This window comes from Zerene cesonia, chromosome 3 (genome assembly GCF_012273895.1).
Source record: "Zerene cesonia ecotype Mississippi chromosome 3, Zerene_cesonia_1.1, whole genome shotgun sequence".
Classification (NCBI taxonomy): Eukaryota; Metazoa; Arthropoda; class Insecta; order Lepidoptera; family Pieridae; genus Zerene; species Zerene cesonia.
The window spans coordinates 6,176,829-6,200,249 of NC_052104.1; the positions used below are offsets into that span (position 1 = coordinate 6,176,829).

The 23,421-nt window shown below is 32.2% G+C and overlaps 1 protein-coding gene across 6 annotated transcripts in view; it reads left to right on the top strand.

The window, feature by feature from the left end:
* The window catches only part of LOC119836304 (homeotic protein antennapedia), a 147,177-nt gene extending 141,730 nt beyond the window's left edge, over positions 1-5,447 (top strand). For all 6 annotated transcript variants that reach the window (XM_038361615.1, XM_038361608.1, XM_038361604.1 and 3 more), the window contains one exon: positions 3,062-5,447. In XM_038361615.1, the coding sequence (XP_038217543.1) occupies positions 3,062-3,312 (251 nt within the window). In that variant the 3' untranslated portion in view covers positions 3,313-5,447. The remainder of the gene's footprint in view (positions 1-3,061) is intronic.
* Positions 5,448-23,421: the final 17,974 nt, after the last annotated feature.

Sequence of the window (23,421 nt, forward strand, 5' to 3'; positions counted from 1 at the left end):
CTAGAGGAATGTAAGAAATACTTAATTCCATCGTTTACCTCTACAGTATCGTAATCAGTACAAATGCGATCCCAGATACAAGCCGGTCAATAATTCAACACGCACTTTATCTGGATAAATGTAACACTACAGGTCTCCAGATTAAGTGTTCTGCGGAGATTCGTTGCTGTAAATAGTCATACTTTTATAATCTGGTAAATACATTACGTAAATGAAATGAAGTTTAGGGGTTTAAAATAATTGATTATGTTGCTTTAAGGACAGTAGGTAAGATGTGATAGAACTGTAAAACAGAAATAATTTTTCCGAGTTTCGGCTTTCTTTTCTTGAGGAATCGTCGGAAGGAAATAACTTGACGTTAGGAAAAAAAGTTTCCTTTACTTATTTTTGTTCGCTTTAGAAACTCTAAAACGAGTATAGTAGATAAAGAAAAAAAACTTTATTATTAGAGCGTAAATCTTTTCCCCAACAAGGCTAAATGATAACACTTATCAAGATCCATCTCGTCACTGGCATCACGTGTGTCCACGGTAAAGTAGAGCGGAGTCTGATTCGCCCCTAAATGATTTACGACCGCGGGGCGACACATGCAACGACCCTATAGATGCGATTTCTATGTAAACGGGACGTTTAGACGCGGCTGTTTGAACGCCCGTTTGTAAAACGTCGAATTAAGTCGTCCAAATAGATTTACGAAGCAATTATTAATGTAGGATAAGTATATAAAACTAAAGATAAACTGTGAAAAGTAAAAAGATAAGCAAGTGGACTTTAAAAAATTATAATAACATTTCGATAGTTCTAAAACCAATGTTGTATGTTATACTACAAAATAAAACTGTCGTACAATTAAGCAAGCTGTGCGCATCTTATATACCTCTCAGACGTGTCCGCCTAATACTCTTATTACGAACGCTTTAAATCTGACGTTGGGATCATGTTTTATGCATCTGCGAGCGCGATGAAACCGCCAGTGTAATATATAAAGCCCTATGGGAAGGGGATTTCATGAGCTTTATTGTGTATGATTTTGTTTTGTGCACGAGATGTGAGATCTTTGAACGTGTATTTATTCTGCTCTGTCTTTAATTGCATGCTTTTATTTCTCTTTGATCAGTTCAATCTCATATTGCAGCATACAATTTAATCAGTACCGGTCATTGCTAAAGGAAATATCAAAGATAGTCATTCATCTAAGTGCTTTGTCAATTTTAACGTGTTTAAAAGTAAATCGTTAAATTGTATTTTGAATGACCGCATATATGAATTATATCAAGTAAGTGTATTAAAAAGCACAGAAAATAAATTGAATATATTACACATTCTATAAGTACAATCGAACGTAACCTACTTTTTACAATAAATAATTTGGATTTGATCCCTCGAATTAATTTCACGAATTGTAATCAGGCTACCGGACGTAGGTATGCATTATGGTATCGCATGCGAACAGAATACCAATTGTCATTTAATAGGAACCAATAGTCGATATCCATTGGACAATATAATTTACATTCTTGAATGCGTCCCAAAATCCGGGTACGATGAGGCTGTTATCAATTTCCTGAGCAACAAGTGGGCGATAATTTTGAACCCGTGGCTGCATAGCATGAGTACTTGAATCTCTTACATTTTTACCATTTAGTACAATATGATTTTGGTGAATGTATTCGTTGTACATCGCTTTGATTTATAGCACCTTTTGTTTTTCCTTTGAAGAATCTTTAGTTGTTTTGTATATTATGATTGTTTATCTAAATAGATAAGTCATTTGGTTAGCTGAACTAGCTTTCCCTTTTACAGAAAAATGTAAACGAATGTATCGATCGAATTTCAGATTCCATCGTACTACCAAATTTTATTCATAGTTTCGTACTGAATTAACAAATTGCGTCGTTGTTTGCATAACATGCTTGCATGCACAGCTGTCGCAGCTACGTTTAACTTTTTTGAGGTATCATTACGTTTTTCCAAGAAACAGTAGTTAACATGGCGTTATTCGCAATGTTCCTCACTTTCGTGCTACAAATTCTTCGAAGTTCGCGTGCCGATATTGTAATGCAAGCTGTTTTGCGTGTTACAGAAACGAAAATAGTAAAACGAATCGTGTTAGCTTGAATTTTGTAATTTTCAATTTCATTGGCGTCTTTTATTTTATCCTGAAATTGACTTGAAGGTGTCGACTACAAATGTGGTTTTAAAATTTTAAAAGTACTACGTATTTCTATTCACATAAATCATTAGACAGTCCATATATTACTTCTTGTGTATGAGAAATAAATTACGGCGGCCAATGCGTCTTCTAAACCGTTTATAATAGGCTTCGCATCATCTCAAAGAATAATGGGTACAAAATAAAAAAGGCTAAGGGCATTTTAAATTATTTTAATTGGCTTCGGTAGCGCTTTAAACCGTGTCTTCGTATAAACACAGCTTATGACATATTCCTGCAATATTGCGTGCATTTATACGACAACGGAACGATCTATCAGAATTAATAAATTATTCATTATTTTGCACCTGATGCATGCACATACTATATTGCGATCATCTTTAGGAAAGTTTTATCTCTGACGAATTAATATTCATTTGAACGGAGTTCCACGGATACTGTGTATTTATTTAACGTATACACTTACATATCATACAGTGTTAATAGGTTTTATACTAGGTATTAACAATATTACCAAAATATACCAAAAATTTAGGTCTAAAAGTTAATCACTCAAGTGCATTATTAATCGTTTTAATTTAACATCCAAATAATTCCAATGAAAATGAAATGTTGTTTTATCATCAAGATGTAAGGAGATAGTGAAAAAGCTTTCAAGTTCAGTTTGCCCAACGAAAAGAAATAACGAACAAGCAAAAACAATTAACAAAATGATAAGCTAAAAACAATTTTCAATTAACTCTGTCCGATGTTCACTGTTTACAAATAACCACCATTTATCAAGAATACCTATGCAGTTTTTAATCTGGCGGGTTGCCTCGAGGCGAATGATTAAAAGCCTACCTCCTGTTACATTTCGAAATTAACATTTTTTCTGTCTAATTTCAGAGCGAAAACGGGGCCGGCAGACGTACACGCGATACCAGACGCTCGAGCTGGAAAAGGAGTTCCACTTCAACCGGTACCTGACGCGGAGGAGACGGATCGAGATCGCCCACGCGCTCTGCCTCACCGAGCGCCAGATCAAGATCTGGTTCCAGAACCGCCGCATGAAGTGGAAGAAGGAGAACAAGACCAAAGGGGAGCCAGGCTCCGGAGACGAACCGGACAACATGAGTCCGCCCACCTCGCCCCAGTAAAAGCCTCCTTAGTTCGCGCGATCAGTGAAAGATCAATGTTTCAGGTTAAACGACGGCCTTCAGTGTTCATTTATTTTCATATAAAAGTTGTGCACCGGTACACGAATCTGAAACGATCGATCGTTACGGAGTTACTAGAACAGTTTAATTTGTATAAATTGTATGTTGGACTTTTCATAATATTACATTATAACTAATACGTAACTTAGTGACTTGACATAAAGAGTAATGATAGTGTGATGAAGAGATTTTTACAATTGTTAAGTATAAATTAATTTATAGAACAATCTCAATACCAATAATTACCAAAAACGCGGTATGTATAAAACTGCGACTTTATGTGATTTCATTATTTATGTAGTTGGAAAAAATCATTATTTGAAATCTGATGAATGTGTTTTCTTCTTGATGGGATGATAATTATTTTAAAGAGCTTTGCTTTCATTTATTTTACGAATTTATTTTGCAACAAGTCTTTTATAATTTATCTAATTGAAATGGTTTGTTTTCTTTTAATGCGAGACAAGCCCTTTAAAATAATTGAACAAAATTCTTTATTTAATGATATTGAAATAACAAAACCGTAAGGACCTCTTATAATTAACCATTGATAAGAAGGCAATTAGTATCGATATTGTTATTATTTAATATATTTGATGTTTTATTTCTAATTAAGCTATCGAAGTGCTATTCTGTACATATAAAAATGATAATTTGTAGATTTTACGACTATGTACAATTGTTTTAGTGTGAATAATATTTGATATAAATGATAAGTTCTCGTTTTTATCTCACGGCGAGTATTTATTTTATTGTGAATCTTCTCTGATTTTGATTTTTACTTTGTGGAGGGGAAGGCCAGTTTTACAAGTGCAATGTATACGATTTTCGACGACACATATACGTAATTATAATAACTGATAATAATCTGATAGGAAATTTATATAAATGTAAAATTATTGCGAGTACGACATAAACGATTGTAATTTATTGGAATATTAATTTGAAATGTCGAACCATACAGATGCGTAAAGAACAAATGTTGAGACAGAGAAATTCACTGAAGGTTGTAATAGTTAAAGTGGAAAGTTACCTTCAATCTCGTAGGTGCAAACTTGATACTTATTTTTCTCATAATCTCTATGAAAAGTAGGTACGGGACATGTACACAGTATACCAAAGTTAGGGAATAAACTTGGTTGTTCAATGTAGACCTTTAAAGAGTAGGTGCGTCATCAACCCTTTCATATACAAGTCTTCGAGACACGATAAATGGTATTTTTATAAAATCATTGCCTAAAGAAACCGATATACGTAAAAAATTATCGAGCATAATATTTACTTGTAACATGTTAGTTTTACTAGTAAGTACTGTTAAAGGTGTGATTTTGTCGGGATCCACGTTATATGTTCTTTCAACTATTTATTGTAAATTGTTTTTCTCACATAGTTTGTAGCTAGCAAAACTTTTGACTATAAACTCATTGAGCCCGTTTCTTATACATATTTCTTTTTAATTTGTGCTGTGTTCGTTAAGTAAATGTAAATTGTATTAACTGTATATTGTCGATATAATACACTATATTTATTTATTGATTCGCTTAACTAGGTTCGCTTTTCAATACTTTTACTTGATTGGGTATATTTTTCTATAGATATCTGGCTGGGATTTATATTCTTTATAAGATTTGCTCAAATGATTTGTTTATTTATTAAGCCGACAGTGCATATATGTACTAATATTTAAAAGTAAGGATATAATGTGTTTGGCTATTTGAAATTATGCTTCTTTAGAGTTTTGTATCTTCCTTAAACATTCTTCTATGTAATAATGTACTTATCCAATACATATAAAACTTTCTTTAGCAATGTGCAATTTCATATGATCCCTTGCCAGATGAAAATTTAATAATCGGTTTGTAAAATTTTATAAGAAATTAATTAGGTTTTTAAAAAATAAGTTCTCACCCTAGGTCTATAGACGCAGTCCTTAAACGTTAAAAGAGTCCGTAGAAAGATTGAATGAATCTAATTTGGACAATTTTATTTACCATTGTGTCCTATCGATTCGAAATTTATTGAAATATAACTATAATTAGTAATTTAATAAGGTTAGGCGAGACGATATTGTCATAAATATATAAATACATGAAATTAATAAAGCATAATGATTGTAACGAAGATTTTTATTGATCACCTTTACTATAAAATTTATAAATTCTCTATTGTGAAAAAATGTTTCTTGTTCTATTGAAATTCACTGTAGTAATATATTTATAGTTATAGTTCTGAATCTTATGTACAGGCATATACCGTCATCAATATACCTACTGACAAATGTTACAAAATTTAAACATCACACAATTATGATGTTTAGGTTTAGGTAGAAAGTTTTCCATCTATACCCTTACTATGGACCATATACATCATACAGTGTACATTATAATATTTATTCGAGTCTAATTTCACCGCAAGCCACAAAGCAGCTAATGACAAAATAATGATTTCGCGTGAGCCTACCGGGTCATGCGATTGGTCAACAATCACAAATTGCCTTTCTGTTTACCGGCTAGGTGTGGCCTAATCACTTTTTAATAATCCCATAACCAATGCAAGTCATTATTCTTGGCAAGCCGAGCTCGGGCTAATGTGATTTTGACAAGTTGAAATTGAGGCTTTAATGATTTTCGGTTAAATAACTATGTATTTGACTTGTACGATGATAGATGCTGTGCCGTTATTTATATTATGACAATGTGAAATTATACCTAATAAGCTAAGTGATTTAAAGATTTTTTTGTACAAAGTGGACGCAATACACTTATACATTATTAAAAATAAATTAGAACCGACCCACAAAACTGTTCACGTTTTATGTAGGTAGGAAGTGTATAAACACTACCTTATAAAATAAAGAAAAAATGTTTCTATTGCATAGTGAGAGTGTGTAAAACATTTTACATATACTTAATATATTTTTCTTTGTTTAATTATCTTTCTTAATCAATGCTTCAAATTTATACACTTTCCGCAATATGCACGAACAGATATGTAATTAAATTCCTTTCATTAGTTTTAACATTAACACCCATAAATATCCACACACGTCCCATAATTCTTAAAAAGACATTCTGAACTGATTGGTGCTTGATACATTTCTTATATAACTCATATCGTTTGAATGTTAACGGTCAAAGGTCAGTGTAAATTGGTCAGTCAGTCATCTCAACGTTCCACAATGATAGCCAAGTGTTATTTATGAGCCCCGATGTGCCATTGCACTTCATTCAGATTGGGTTCATGGCCATCTTGGATCTCGGGATGTTTGATAACATGTAACGAGGCTAATTTCTGTTGTTCTTTTTATAGGTTTGTGTACAAATTTGTAGAAGTATGATGTTTAATTCTATTTCGATATTAGAGGTAAAAAACAGAGATTGGCTAAAGAAAAAAACACAATCGTTTAATACCAAATAAAGATATCGATGTTAAGACATTCGAGCACAACAAAAACGCCTTAATACGAAGACATAAATCACACACAATATTTTGAACGTCCTTGCCTCATAACGTTTAATTTTATTGACTGCAATAAACTAAACCAATGCTTAAATCAACACTACTGTATCGACAGACACTTCATGAAGCTGTCACCTCTCGTTCCCACCTGTGCGCATCCCCATTTGTCAGACAGGGCCAGGGAGATCGCTTTGCTGCACAGAGCAATAGTTTACAATGTGTGAATGTAATAAATTATGTTACGAAGATGTATCTTAATAGCATGGTATAGAGTTTGAAATTGAATGCATTTATAAATTTATAGGTTTTAAATGGGTCCTTAAATCGCAATAACGATTTGTTTATAGTTTGTTAAGCCGGCGAGCCTTTGTATGATCTTAATTTATGATGCTTTATAAAGACATTCATCATTTCGGTGCGAAAGTCCTCTCGTGATATCAGATTGCATTGTTTTATTGCCTTTTTGCTTTTTCATTGTTTGCTGTTGTGTCTATGGTCTTGAATTATAATTGAGACTTGCATATTGGATATTTTTTTTTATAATATGCTCATGTAATATATCTACAAAAAACATTCACAATGCAAGTAAAGAGTATTGACAGGAAAATAAATGAATAATACGCGGTTGTCAATTAATACCTAGTGGTAAATTAGGCTAGGCTAAAATAGTCTTAGGTGGCTATCTCAAATTATTTAAACTTTTCATACCAGTTGTAATTTATGTTATTAGAAATTAATCTACATATACATGTTACAATATTTTATTACTTGTATTTTTTGGGAACTTACAATAAAACAGAAATAACAGTACAAAATATTAATTAACATGCATACAAATTAATAATTTGAACAGCATACAAAATGTGAAGTGATATTCTGCAATATTTGACGAGGACCCAATATGAACACATTCGAAATTCAAAAATTGGCGCGCAAGTCAGCCATTTTGATTAGGGCGGTCTGCTCTATGCCCCGCCTCTACCACACCCAAATGACAGCCACTCGGACGCAGCCCAACTCATTTATTATATTGTACGGTAGGCGCCACAGGTTAAGACCTTATACATTTACAAAAAAATACATATTTGTGTAACATTTCTCTGAAAATTTCATATTCTATGTAATTATAACGTATGGAAGTGTACGTTTTACTATATGTGCCAACAAATTTGGCTTTCTGTACCTATAAATTTTATTTTCATTAGAATATAAGTTCATAGTTTGTGGTTCACTGAAACAAAATAATGTCTCTAAGCATATTTTGTGAAAAGACATTTTCACATTGTGTCATTAAGAATTGTAAAGTTTAATCGATACACATAGAATATACATACTGCAACTTGAGGTATCTAGGTAGGTTAAAATATTATATCAAATACAACGTACTAGTCGTTATTAAATAATTTTAAAAAAATTTGTAAGGTTCTTTGAGCTCATCATCAGAACTTGTATTAATTTATCTTCATTAGCAATTTTTATGAACAATCGTGCAAATCAATAATTATATACCTACATATTAAATTTGAATTATAATACATTAGATACAATACTTAACCGCTTCAAATGACAAAAGCGTCGCTCTATACAGTTTCCCACGAAGAAAACAAGATTCAACTACATCAATATTAAACTTGGAAGTATCATAATTACATTAAAAACAACATGTTTTAAATAAAAATGTTTATTTTGAAATTCTCATAGGCAGAACTTGATATCACCGAATACACAGCAGCCGTTGCGTTTGAAGATGTCATTCACCAACATGCTATCATCTCCTTTCCTTTTATGGTGAGTTATATCTATCTATCCTTCTTCGTCTTCTCAGCTTCATCTAGAAGCAGGACAGATGTTACGTCACAGCTTAAAGAACGTATGAGTCCAACATATAAAGACCTCTATGCTCATCTTATAAATGTATTTAAATAAGGGAGGAATTAACGAATTTCTGATATGTTTGCTTTAGTTCATAGTTTATTCTGTTAGGAATCAATTACATATTAAGATAATCTTAATATCTGATGATGATCTTGATACCTTCGATTCATGATAAAGTCATAACAGACTTGTTTTTTGAACAAAGAAATATAACTAAACAAATATTATTGTGTTAAAGCTGCCAAATGGCTATTTGACTTCACAAATCACAGTTGCTTTCATGAGCACATCTTAAAATTATGTCTAAGTGCTTCAAATAACTGCTGAACAGATTTTGACGTCTATATCTATTTATTAGACTAACACAGTTAATAAAATTGTATTGATTTATTTTCATTCAATATTTAATTTCTTTTGAATCAGGTAGGTTTGTAATAATGATTAAATATTTCTGACATATACGTAAAAATAAGTATTATACACTACTATATTGAAAACACAAAAAGTTATTTTCATAATAACAAAGCAATACGATGATAGCATGTACCTAGATGATACATAAATCGGCCAATTAAAGCTATCACAATTATAACGTCATCAAGTGAGATAATATGTTTCGATTAATGATGTTTTAATGATTATTGTAACATTTATACGGGCGTTTATACGCGAAAATTATATCATTATCATTACACATGAGGAATGGCGTAATGATATAAAGATGACGATAAGATATGAGTATCTGGCAATCGTCATATTTCATAACTCGAATACTTCATTTGCGGTCTATCTTTTGCATTCGTCATATTTATTAAAGTATTAGTACGAACATTAGCTACATTTTTATTGCTGTTAAATACACGTACCTACATGAAGTTTTAATGTAACGTGATTATTTATCTAAGTACATAAATAATCTAAAATAAATATTCGCTAAAAAAGTGAAAAGTAGTTTTTTGTAATTCATAATGTGTTTTGTTTATTTCATATTTTTTACGATCTGCAAATTTCACCGAACTGTAATATCCGAAATTGGCAAACACACATTAAGATTGCATAAACACAACATACACCAATTAATTCACTTCTCTATAATTTCCATATACGTTTTATACGAACCTGTCGATAAAAATACACAAATGTTGAGATTGTTCCATGCTTGGCCGAAACCGTCGGGTGAAGTACCAAAATAGCATCCGACGGGAATAGAATATGCTATTAGTGCTCTGTTCTTACATTGTTATGTCCATATTTAAATCATCGCTTGAGTGTGGATTCGGTTGAAAGGCGCTGGTCAGTTATTATTCTTAATTAAGTTGAATATTATTTGTTTAATACATGAACCTAATTTATTTTTGAAATGTGCAGCATCTGGATTGTCTCGAATTATCTGATTCTCCATGCAGGACGTAATAACTTTGATAGAATTTGATATTAATATAGATTTTAACTTTGAGTCGAGCATATTTCGGCAGAAATTGAGCCAGCTCGCACCGGGTTACTACACCCCCACGGAAAACCGACGTGAAATAGTAGCACGCTACTGTGTTTCGCACGGTGAGCGGGGGAGCCGGTGGCCCGTTTTCTTATCCTCACCTTTCCCAGTCAATTTCTTATTTCCAGACGTCAATCCTTTCCCTATCCCTTCCCCCTTAAAATTGGGCAGCGCATTCGCAGAAGCACTAACTCTGCGAATGTTCATGGGCGGTGGCGATCGCTTATCGCTTACCATCAGCCGAACCACCAGCTTAATTGCCTGCTTTGACATAAAGAAAAAATTTCATCTAATTGACCACGTTGGGTGTGGCAAAGCGATAACCAACTGGTTATGTCTAAAACTCTTATACATAAACCCATGAAATAAATTCCGCATTTTTAAAATGTGTAAAATTTTCCAACCTAAATGTTAGCATACAAACACTAACGACACTAGCTGAAAGAATATGTTAATGCAGCTTGAAATTTAGATAACAAAGTAACACTGGAAATATTTATAATATACGTAGTGTTTATTATCAGTCATTTTATAATCAATATCTAGGAACATCAAAGGGTCATTTCTTATTTAAAACAAACATCTTTTAAATGTATAAAATCTTACACGTTTGGAAGCTTTTGGGACCTTAAGAAGTCTAAACAGTTAATTTAAAGGTAAAATTAAATGTAATATCCAGCATTCTTTCAGCAGATATTGTTTTAGAACAATACCCGCAATAGAGTTATAAGATGATGTAGCCGTTATTCTGACTATCAGTCTTAATATCTGGCATACAATATTTGTTTTCCAGTAGGTATTTTTATAACCATAACATGTAGTACTTTCCTTCAATTCACCTTCATAAACCCAGCCTAAATTAAGATTTTCTAATAGCAATATTTGTCACAGGTGGGAAAAAACAACCAGTTTGCTTTATATATATTTCAGTACCAACGTAAAAATTATATAAACTTATACATCGAGATTTTAGCTAGAAGATGTCAGCTGTCGAATCTTCGCCGTTTAATATCCGCTCCGGAACTCATTCTGTATGCCGCCTCTAACCCGTGCATAAGTTGGTGAACTAGTAAGATGTCTGTGGCTAGATTTCTGTTAAATATATCAAGAAAAAAATATTTTAAATTGCATCTCTCGTAATCAGAACTATGTACAAGTAGATAGTTACCAAATTTATTTGCCTACGTTTAAAGTGTGTATTCATATCAAATCAAAATCACTTATTGCACTTGGTGCACCATTCAGATATTTGTATAAAAATAAAAATAAAACTTAATGATATTGTCAGAGCGAAATTACAGGAGGTCTTATCACTAAAGCGATCTCTTCCAAACAACCTGGTAAACAAGGAGAGTGTGTGTATAAACATTCAATAAAATAATTTATTACATACTCAGATAGAGTTTATATAATATATTTATGTATTTATTTATTTATATGTTAATCTTTGTTATTTAATTAGTTTTTGTACCTATAGAAGAGTATTCAACGCAATTTAATTAAATAATTTATTACACTCTGGCCAATTAGTCATGAAAATGAAGAACAAAAAAATCCCATAAATTTGAGAGGCACGTATTCTAGAAATGACACCTTAAAGACGTTATATTCTTAATAATTTCTAGAGTAAAAAACTAAACGGACTCGATTATAAAATGCCATTATATTTGCATAGTTAACTGTATCTAGTAACGAGTAAGGTATAGTTTACAGTAGGCCAAGGGAATAAGTTTGGCATTATCACAAATTATTCCTTGACATTTATGGATAAGATCTGTTTAAAAATCAAATTCATTACTTACATATTTGCATTAATAGTATCATTTACGCAAATTATTTATGGAAGTTTAACATCTGTACTTTTTATTAAACAAAAGCGAAAGAATAGTAAATGGGAAAGGTGAGTAATTGTGAGATCGATGACTTTTGTCTCTTAAAAATTACTTGTATATACTTATATAGTTATATATTCTTATTCAGCCAGTCAGTCCCATATAGTATATATGTGTATGATAAGTGTTGTTTTATATATATTTTATTCCGTTTATATGTGTGGAAAACGCCTGTAGATTTCGATGAAATGTTGTATCGTAAAATTTCTAGGTGTAAGTTACGTATGATTTAAAATGTTTTTATTTTTAATATTCACGAGGTTGGATTTCAAAAGTTGCCTTTGCCTACCCCCACAAAAGTACTTTTATGATAAACTCATTACTGTCGTTCACTTATACTCATTATCACGAAATACTGTCACTATTGCCACATACCATTATAACATTCTTCGAACTATTTTTTAGGCATGTACTTATAACAAATAAATTTATATCTATTAAATTGGGGCTCTAAATTAAGCTCTAAAGTTCGGACATTTCGGAAGTGTTTTAAGTTACAAAATATCATATGTATCTATTCATATGTATTACAATTATATTTTAATTAATAACGAAATAATTTTCTCTAATTTATTCTATTACAATCTAATTAAATGACGTTGGAATAAACTAAATAGAAATTATAAAATAAATTAAAATATTTCGAGAGCGAAATTTTCTTAGTTCACAGCGTCCGAAGCACGCTGGGAGCAGCATGGGGTGATTCAATATAGATAAATCCATGAGATACGGGTTACTATAAATATATCTAGAGGATAAGACTAGGAAATAATTGAGTTACTGCACTGTTCTACTTAACCTGAAACAAAATTATTTCGTTATTTACCTAATGAGTCATTCGACACATATAATATTAAATAGAAATATATGTAATTTAAGTTGACGTATAATTCTCAATTTTTTTCTCCGTCTTCGTTCCGTTTAATTAATAATACCTTACATATTATACTTACTCATGGGCATAATTTATATGACCGTCTCTCGTCTGCCATTTATTCATTATAGTTAAAAATGTTAATTCCTTATATAAATGTATGTTAATTTTATTTCCTACGGTAAACCTTACTAGTAGCCTGTATGTTTAAATAATTTTACTACAGAGATACAAATAACAGGACCGATTTTAATAAAATTTGGTACACTTAAACTTTACTCCCTGACTTACTATATTCGCACTTTTGATCGCACAAACCAAGCGAAGCCAAAGCGAACAGTTAGTTAAACAATTTTACTTTAATTAGTACAGGAATAAATACGTTATGTAAGTATATTAAATCGTGTTTGCAACATAGCTATCGGTTCCAAACATCAAACGAAGCGTATGAAATTAATGAAACGTCTGCTGTCTGTCTTGCACATCTGTAAGTCTTTGCCAATTTATCAATTATTTTTGCACGATGATAGTTTGTCGTACAATTTAATAAACTAGCCCGGAATGTGAGCAATATCTATTTATAATAATTTATACAACCATTAAATAACACTTTAGTTAGATATCAAGCTCTTTATATTTATCGCAGTAGATATAAATCTTTGCTGTTGTATGAAACAAAAATGAGACGTTTATGTCGATGGGTATACCTATTGCAATTTTAATTAGAGAAACTGCAACACTGAAACATTAAGTATATGATCTTTATGCTCAAAGGCAATCACATAGCGGGTCCTTGATGTATTGCACTCACAATGAGATGGGAAAAGGATAAGCGATGGAATTGCATAAGCTTGCATCGGAGGGTGAGAGATTTGGGCTTTAGCTTTGGTTTAACATAAAAACAAAATATTTCACTTTGCATTCGAGATTGTATTTTTATTATTATAACTAGAACACATTTAAAATCAAAACGTAGGTGCTGTTGAATCTATTTACATTGCTATGTTAAATAGCATGTACATATATGATAACATATCATATTCATACAGATAAAAATAAAATTCGCATGACTTTTATCATGTTTTGAAATGTTTTCGAAAAAGCTTCTAGATAAAAATAAAGTCACCAGCAACATAAATAACCAGACCATAGAAACCACAACTTGGCAGCACTCACTACAACGTGACACATCAAAAACAAAGGGCTCCAATATATGATTAATACGGACTTCCCGCGAAGCCTGCGATGTAAGGATTTCCTCGGCTAATGAAATTATTTGGCTCTGGAAAATATTTAGGAGGGTCGTGATTAAACGCCGCCGTGATATGACGGGGAATTTAATTTTATTCATCTACGGGATTTTGGCTCGACACACGCTAATGATTTTAGCAGCTTTAGTTTACTTTATGAGATAAATATTTTAACCTCTTGTTTACATATAAGGTATCGTGCAAATAAAAGCAGGGCGACATGCTATAGATAAAAGCCACTTTGAACGTTGTTATGGAATGAGGAGGTTTGTTGCGTAAATGTGTATTTTGATTTTTAAGTGATTATGCCTACTGTGATTATGCACAATAATAAAATATAAAAGCAACGTATTTGAGAAAAATTAAACCTCTTCTAAGTTCATTTTACACAGTGAAAAGTTTAAAATTGTACGTTTAATCGTCCCCTACAGATTCTTCATTTATATGAATAGAAAACTCAATTTATATTAATGAATATAATAATCTAATTTTTCAATTATACAAGAAATAAAACTCAAGCTTACGTAACATTTGGTGAATACATGAAATTCATTAAAGGCTTGATTCACAGAAATAAAACTAATGAGAACTATCTCCACACCCAATAAACGTGGGTAGAATCGAATTGTCACAATAACCGTTATCCGCCTTGTAAGTTGTTTGGCTTATTATGTAGATGAATTCACAGACTGTACATCTAACTATCGTGGCCAATATGTCTTGATCTCCCGTCCCTCCTCAGTTTCCTTTCATTGACGGCGGTTCAAGAGTGAATCATTGATATCAACGGGGTCATCATTATTTGGATAGTTTCTAAGGCTAAGGTGTGCGGCTCTATTGTCATGGGCAATTGATTAATGCCGTAGTTTATCTACCGATATGACAACAATAGCGTCTTTCCCAAATGCCTTAATGCGTCGTGCCTCTTAGTTGATATCGAACCACCCTCGTACATGGTGTTTGGTGTAGAAATATATTTTTGTTTTTGTTCGCAGGTGCTGTGCTCGTTCGACTATGGAATTCCTGAAAAGAGAGAATGCTTAAATAAATATGTTTTTAATGTTAAATGCTTGTAGCTTATAAGCTACGTGTTTTATTTTCTGTAGTCTTTAGATAGTATGAAATCTATCCTCCGTTTTAGTTTTTTTTTAACTAAAGGATTAAACGGAAGTATGCTATTTAGTTATTATTAAGATACAATTGACAAAAGTAATTTCAAAAGTGCTCATCGATTTTAATAATTAATTTATCAAATTCTTGTTCGAGCAGACCTGGCTTTACGACTTTTTTCATCCCGGGTCAACACTCTAGATTCTATGCCTTTAGGCTATTCGTATACTATAGAAGTATACGAATAGCCTAAAGTATTATTAGTATAATAGTATATATACCTTTACCACACGAATAGTATGAGTGATTTACAATATATTATATTTAAATTTAAAGTTAAATCGATCTGCTGATAATGAAAAATGTATTTAATTAAAAGCTCAAAAATAACTAGAAGCATGAAATAGATTTGATGCATATTAAATGCATAAACGTCCAACAATACTTTGCGACAGAAGAATGTGTCAGTCACATCTGACAAATAGCCCAGCAGGGCTTTACCATTGTATGCAAATGTTCATTCTCATGTTTAGAACACATTTTGATAATATTGATTGATCCCACCAGTGTTCACTTGTCCTACACTTATACCAGTTAAGTTTGATGTATGACCGGTAGTCGGGATGATTTTATGATGATATATCGTTGGAAGTTCATTGCTGTGTTCGTCATAATGTACTAAGGATTTAAGAAAGGTTAATCGTAATAAGACAGCAGAGAATTCGTTGCCATCAACAGAAGAAAAAATGCAATTTAATATTGTTTCAGTAATAATCAAAATGATCATGCTTTATGTAGGAATGGTGTAGAAAATGTTTTCCAAAAATATACTTGATCAAAAACCGTTACCTATCCATGGCCAAAAAGATGGATAGAATGATTAAATATTAGTTGAGAGAATCTTCTTTAAATGCACAGAAATCGTAAAGGTTCATAAACAATTTATTTAACCATTAAATACTTTAGTGTGTCATAGAGGCTCAAATTTAAAATATTATATCCATAATTTTGTTCACTTATTGTATACATCTGTATCATAAACGCTGACTGTAAGTAAATAACATTAGTAGCATGTTTCCAAATGTTTGGTTTCATTTGAACCCCCCTGTCGTCGGCTGCTTTCAGCGAGTCCTGATAGTCACCACGTGGTTCGAGACTGGTTCGTGTCAACAACTGCAAATGCGGGATAATTCAATTTCAACATGCACTCACTGGTTGGGGAAATATGTCTGATGTACGCTTATATTATATGCTTTAGATTGTCTGTCCTCTTGGCCAGGTGAAGTGGGTAATATCGCTATAGTCGGTATCAAGTATTGTAATATGTGGGTTTTAGCATCCGTCAAGTCTTGCTTATTATAAACAGAAAGTTTTTTGAAAAAGCGTTCGTTCTCTTTTGTTAAGCATTTTCAATTTAGAAATGTCAAAGAATGGCCTTAAATTCTGCCTTATTCCAAGATGTAGATAACGAAATGCGTAAGATATAGACTAAGGAAAGAACATCTTCCTAAGATCATCGCGTTGAATATAAAAAAAAAACATTTCGTGATAAAAGCAGGAAAAAAACGAATTTCATCTCGGGAAAGTAAGACTCCAAAGACCCGAAACCTTTTTTAAACGTCGTATGTGACCAATATGTACGGTTAAAATTGATCCCAATTACAAAAGATATAAAGTTAATAGTACACTTAAAGTTTTATTGTTTTATAGCAATATGCCACTTGAGATTTCGTTACATATCCATGACTTGTTAGAAAAGGAGGTCGCTTTATACAGAGAGGGACAGAATTATGTCATTTTGATTAATATGAAGTCATTGCTCAGAGCGGGCTGTGTACCATTGCTAAGTAATGACCACTCCATAAAGACATGGTTAAGGTTAAAAGAAAATTACTTTATCAACGCCTTGTTTTAAATAAATATCCTGTTTCAGGAAATATTATTGTTGTATTGGAAAGAAATTGAGATGTAAAGATGTTAAGATTCAGCCGCTTTATTGATCGCTACACAACTGATGTATTATTAAGTAGATATCTTTTATTGTTTCTTGATGAGCGTAATAAATGATTTTATAATGAAATATAATGAATATTTATGGACTGTGATTTAGTTTTATTCATTAACCATTTATTTGGTTACGCACCTCTTTATTACACAACAAAATATTTAACCAGAGTCATTTGGAAGACATGTTAGAATTTACATTCATTTGTTTTATGCTGTTCTATAATTTTATCGAGTAATAATATATTTAATAATATATGAATACAAAATTTAAATCCAATTAAAAACTTATTCACGTATCTACATCAGCAAAAACGTACCTAATGTATATTGTATGTCTACGACGTTCATTGGTTAAAAAGGGTTGAGCTGTCAGATTGGTCCCAGCAAAGCAATGACAAATGGTCTGAGATAATCTGTGACAGATCCATCTTGGTAAAAAAGCCGACGCTTGACATAGATAAATAAGATTATTCAGGTATATTTAACCTTGAATTTAGTTTCCTGTATTAATTATGTGAATTCTCACAATGCTAGTATTATAGATGAGTATTGTTAGTCTAGTCTCTAGAGTCAGATGCGAATGAAGATCGCTGAGCAATTTTTTGCATTTCGTGTTGATTCTTGAGTACGATAAGTATACATAATCAAAATTAATGACGACCCATTAATCTGGCAGGATTATTGTAGATTTTGCATTTGAAGAACAACAAATATCGGTTATCCTAACATCCTAAACCACACGTGATCGTGGAATAAAAAAGGATGCGTCGGTTAGACAAGTTAATTGCATAAATAAAGCAAAGACACGCAGAATGCGGATGAAAGGGTTCAGGACAATCAATTATGTATGGCTAGGTGAGGCCACCGCGGCAGTTAGCTGAAATGGTCTCGCCATTAACGACTAATTCCTTGTCATTTGCCTGCGGCTTTACGCGACGGTCAACTGATCGGTTCTATGGCGCTGCTTTGATTGTACGTGGACCTGAATATAATTTTCCACTTCGGTGGTTACTGCTTATAAATTCTCTCTCTCGCCCGAAATAAGACGCAAATACTCTTTAATTGAGTGAAATTAAAGTTTCTAGGCAAATTCTTACAATTTATTTAGATGCTCAGTATTCTCAGATATACTTCCAAACATATAACGTTTTAAACTATCTATGAAACTTATATCTAAATCCTTTCAACTAATAGTTGGATATGATCTCTGAGTGCTATAAGCTTTATATCTTCTTCAGTTTCAATCTGTTTCAAGTGTCCAATATGAAATGGATAGAAGTCACCTAGTAAATAGGTTACTTAGTTACTCAAAATCTCTCTGCATACCTAAGTTGAAATTTTCAAACAAATTGTATTAAATTGAGGAAAAATTCGTTCACCCAATAGCAACTGACCTTCAATCATAGCAGTATTGAAAATCGAATATTATGAGAGCAGACCAAGTAAATACATATTATCTATAACCAGAAGCAAGACAATCGATTATGCACGGCGCGAGGCGAGTTCAACATTTAACTGGAATGGTCTCACCATTACTGGGTAATCCAAGCTATTTGCCCGTGGCCACTCCTAGAGTACTAGAGGTGTTTTAATTAGCATTTAAACTTTCCATTAAACTCACCGCGATTCATGAAAGAAATTCAAATATAAAGCATACTTAAATTGGTACATATACAAATATGTAATTTAATCTATTATTAGAGACATAATACCTAGTTTTATGAACCTATGTTGTTATAATCGTTGTTTTTCGGCAAATCAAAATTAAAGCGGTTATGAAATTCTTAAAGTTTAATAATATGTCAATCTAATCTCATCTCTTAAATTATTTGCTACCACATAGGGAGGTAGGTACGTCCCGTCAAGTTTCAGCTATTAGGATTGTGTCTTGACGAAATACGGTAGGGCTTGAACTATTATTTAGAATTAACTTCGTGTGTATAATATAAATACAAATAGAACAACTTCACCGAATCGGACATAAAGATGTTTTATATACTTATAGTAAAATACCAGTATACTCTGTAATGATTAATTGAATCCTTCTTTAAAGAAATTCAGTGCATGACGCAAGAATAAAAATGATCATATTTTCTCCACACGATTGCTCACTTAAAACTAATTGCTCCGTTAATTGACTTAGTCACGGCTATGAATGAGTATGCAAAATATGTTGAAGTGCTATCTAGCCACTTGAAGCTCCACGATCCTAAAACAAACAAATAAAGAAAAATATCTCCAACTCGCGTCTTCCCCTATCAATCACCAACAATATTTGCTATTGCCCCGTAATCTGTGTGCCCAAACTTGGCTCTAGAGGGACGCGGGTCCGTATGGGATAAAGATCGACTCTCACGGAAATTATATTGATATTCAATACACAATAAATGGCCGCTGTCAAAAACTTGCTGTTCGTTCCTACGGTCATCCCTAAGCTATCTGTGTCATTTGCCATTGAAAACGCAACAACGTGCGTCCCTTTTTAACTGATTATATCGTGTAAGTATGAAAGAGATGATGCCATATAGTGGGTTTAGCGCGCCTTTGTCACAAGGACTGAACTAATTTTTCATCATACGGCCCGCGACAGTTACAAATGCGGCCGAACTGTCTCCTTCTTTAATAATACTTTTTATATTTTTTCAAGGGTAGCTCGCCCTCCGTTGGCTCAGGATTTCCGTCTGCTCTAGGGAAAATTGGAAGAAGCTTAAAATGCTATTTATTTCTTAACACTCTTTAATGCATTTTTTATTAAACGTAAATTCACCATTTTGTTAACACTAAAAAGCAGTTATTGTAATGTAGTACAATACTTTAATTAACCCAAATGTTCAGATGAAAATTCTGCTCTTAATTTTTATAAACTTCATTCACTTTAGAGATAACATTATAAAGTGTATTTAATAATATCTCCAGTTCAATTTATTTGAAAAAGATCACTTTTATGCACAGCTAATTTGCAAACGATATTATGAATCTAATATCGTTTCGAATACGTATACATGTACATAGGTATCTATACAACACCCTCCGCATTATAATTCTGCACCCCAGATCAGCGTTGCGTCCAATCAATCACTGTACGATCTGTCATGTTCGGTTTATGAGAAAAATTGTAAGGATGCTCCCTTACTCCCCAAACACCCCAGTTATGGTAAACAGTTGTAAGTTTATATAGTGGTTAAAGTGTGGGTGATATTAATAAATTGTATGATAGAAATCGTATGTTTTAGTGAAATTAACTTTTATTCCATTACCTTACATATAAGTTGCACAAACCACTTCGCGTTCGTAAATATAATATGATCTTAATACCGTGAGGTTTTCAATAATTTTATTAATATCTAAAAAGTGACGACATATTTTTGTAAAAATATTACAAAATCATTTCGGATTATCTTGGTTTACTTTTTTTTAGCAAGATTGGAATTGCTTATTTAAGAAATATAAATAGTCGGTTTCGTTTAGACTGCCTTTAATAACTCATACCTGAGGAATTTATCTATTTATCATTTTCCATCAATAATATGTCTACAGCTTATAGATTATATTGAACAGAAATATCTCGCGATTTTGAATAAAAGTGAAGTTTATGAAAACTAACTTAAACATTCCTTCAGTCCAAACATCGCAAAAAGCATTTTGTGCAGAGCACTTTCCTTACAATCATTTGTCTAAGAATTGGAGGGGTCAATGCGGAGGTTCCCACGCCAAACCTTTTAAGATACAGGCCTATTTCCACTCTATATAAACAAAATAAGTTTAAATTAATCCTCTATAGCTAAGGCAATAAAGGCTACTTTCGTGTGTCACGGTATGCTATATAGTTTCATCAGGCTATAGGTATTTCGAGAGAGTTTCCGCTAATCGAGTAGAAAAAATATTTGCCGATTCCGCACCCGGCTTTTTTGGCGCTGATAAATGTGGTCGGAATATATATCTGGCGATTTAGATGTAGTTTTTCCATTTATCCCGTTAGAAACCTTAATCTGCGTTCAAGTTCAATCCAAAAATAAAAATCTTTTACGCATTATATCTCGCAATAGAATAAAAGATGTTTTATAGTCAACTGGTAGATACGGTTTGCTTGCGTAGATGTAATTTAAACAACTATCACAAAAAATAATTACGAAACTAAGAAATATAAGCAAACAAAACTCAATATAAAAAAACCTTCGCCTTTTTAATAGATTAAAATGACATTTGTAAATCTATTGATACAAACGAGCCATATTTAAACTGCAGATGTAATATCCTTCGCATTACAGTGACCAGATTGGATAGATATTGAAATTCAAATGGCCACCCGTGATTTAGTATTCATTTGACGTGATGGAGGCTTTACCTCGCTTTAGGTTTCGCTAGGCGTCGCCTTCTCGTACATCATACCGTGCTACGCTTGACTCGCTAGGTGGAGACACAGTAAGAGCCAAAATATAAACCATTATTTATTTACATAATGGAATTTCTTTTTTCGTTTAATTTTTTTTGTATTATGGGTATAGTAAATTGTACGTTACTGTATTTAAGAACGGAAAGAAGATTAATTACAATCGAAATAAACATATGTTATTCATTATTTAGCTTTTAACTAAATAAATTAATATTAATAATTATATAGTCCTAAGCGTAACATATTATATATATAATATAACAATTGTGTAAATCATGTCAATAAATTTACATAAGTTGACGTTTTAATAACAAACGAACTTAACATTTAAATACGTTTAAACTAAATTCGATTCAAGGCCCCCTTGCAAAATTTAAGACTTGCTTGTCAGGTACTGGGACGAAAATTGGGATCTACAAATACGACATCACTATCTTAAAATTATGTACAAAATACCAGCTCAATTATTTATAAGTATCGTAAATTTACTAATAAATTTTGTGCAGAATATTTATGCTACTTGTTTAAAAGTAAAAATAAAAATATCCCATTGTGCTGCAACTTAAGCAAGATGACGGCTCTGTAATCCCAAAAGATTTCCACTTGGAGCGAGCATCGACTTGCGTCGCCCTAACGCTACACATTCTAAATAATAAACAGGCTTTTCTACCTAGAATCTTGTTTTATAACATTATGTTTATAAAATTAAGACCTCGTACTACGTACAATACGAATTAGACTACCTATCTAAATACTAATTATATATTGCGTGTACAAATAATTCTAAATGTACAATATCGATACACGAAGTTCGAGAACAATGTAATATGACAGGCACTTAAAAACTGTTTTAATAATTAATCTGATTCTATTATGAGACACTGTTGGATAACCCGTGTAGGTACCTAACCAAAATAACGGAAGATATATTAAAGTTTACTAGTATTTTATGTGATATTATGTTTATTTAACTTTTTGTAATACAAACAAGACTAATTCATGTAATATGTAAAAAAATGTTTGTCACTCGTAATTACAACTAAATATCTATTCAACTGAGAAGTATTTTTAAAATCCATGAAATCGGTGTCCAGAGACCAGCAGTAAGTGTAGTCACGAACAAATGATCAGAGGAAGGTAGAAACTGCACATCGTTGACCTTAGAATACAAATATCTAGACGCGAAAGGTTGACTCAAGCTACGAGTGAAATAATGAATCTGTGTACATTTCTGATCAATAAAGTAACTTTAAAAATGGTCGGTTAACTGAAGCGCCAATGTACGTTGAAGCAGACGGAAATTCCGTTTGGATTATGGAGTTGAATTTCAAGCAATTGTGCAGTAGTGCATTGATGCATGTGCAGTGCGCCAATGGGCCTTCGATTGATGCTTTCAGACGGTTTACGTATTGCAATCGTTATGCACCTAATGTCAAATCGACGGTACGCTACTCTCTGTCTGTGTCTGAATGTTGAAGGAGTTTTATTTCTTTTCGCAGCCTGCTGAAAACAGCTTTATCACTGCTCTAATATAATCTGATTTAAACATTTAAATAAGATTATATTACAGTAGTAGTACTGATCATTAATGTTGGCTTTATGTTATGTTAATTTTTGGTTGTAATTAAATAAAGTACAATCATTATGATAGATTTAGTTTAAAAATGTATATTTGTTTGCTTTAAGCTTTACTG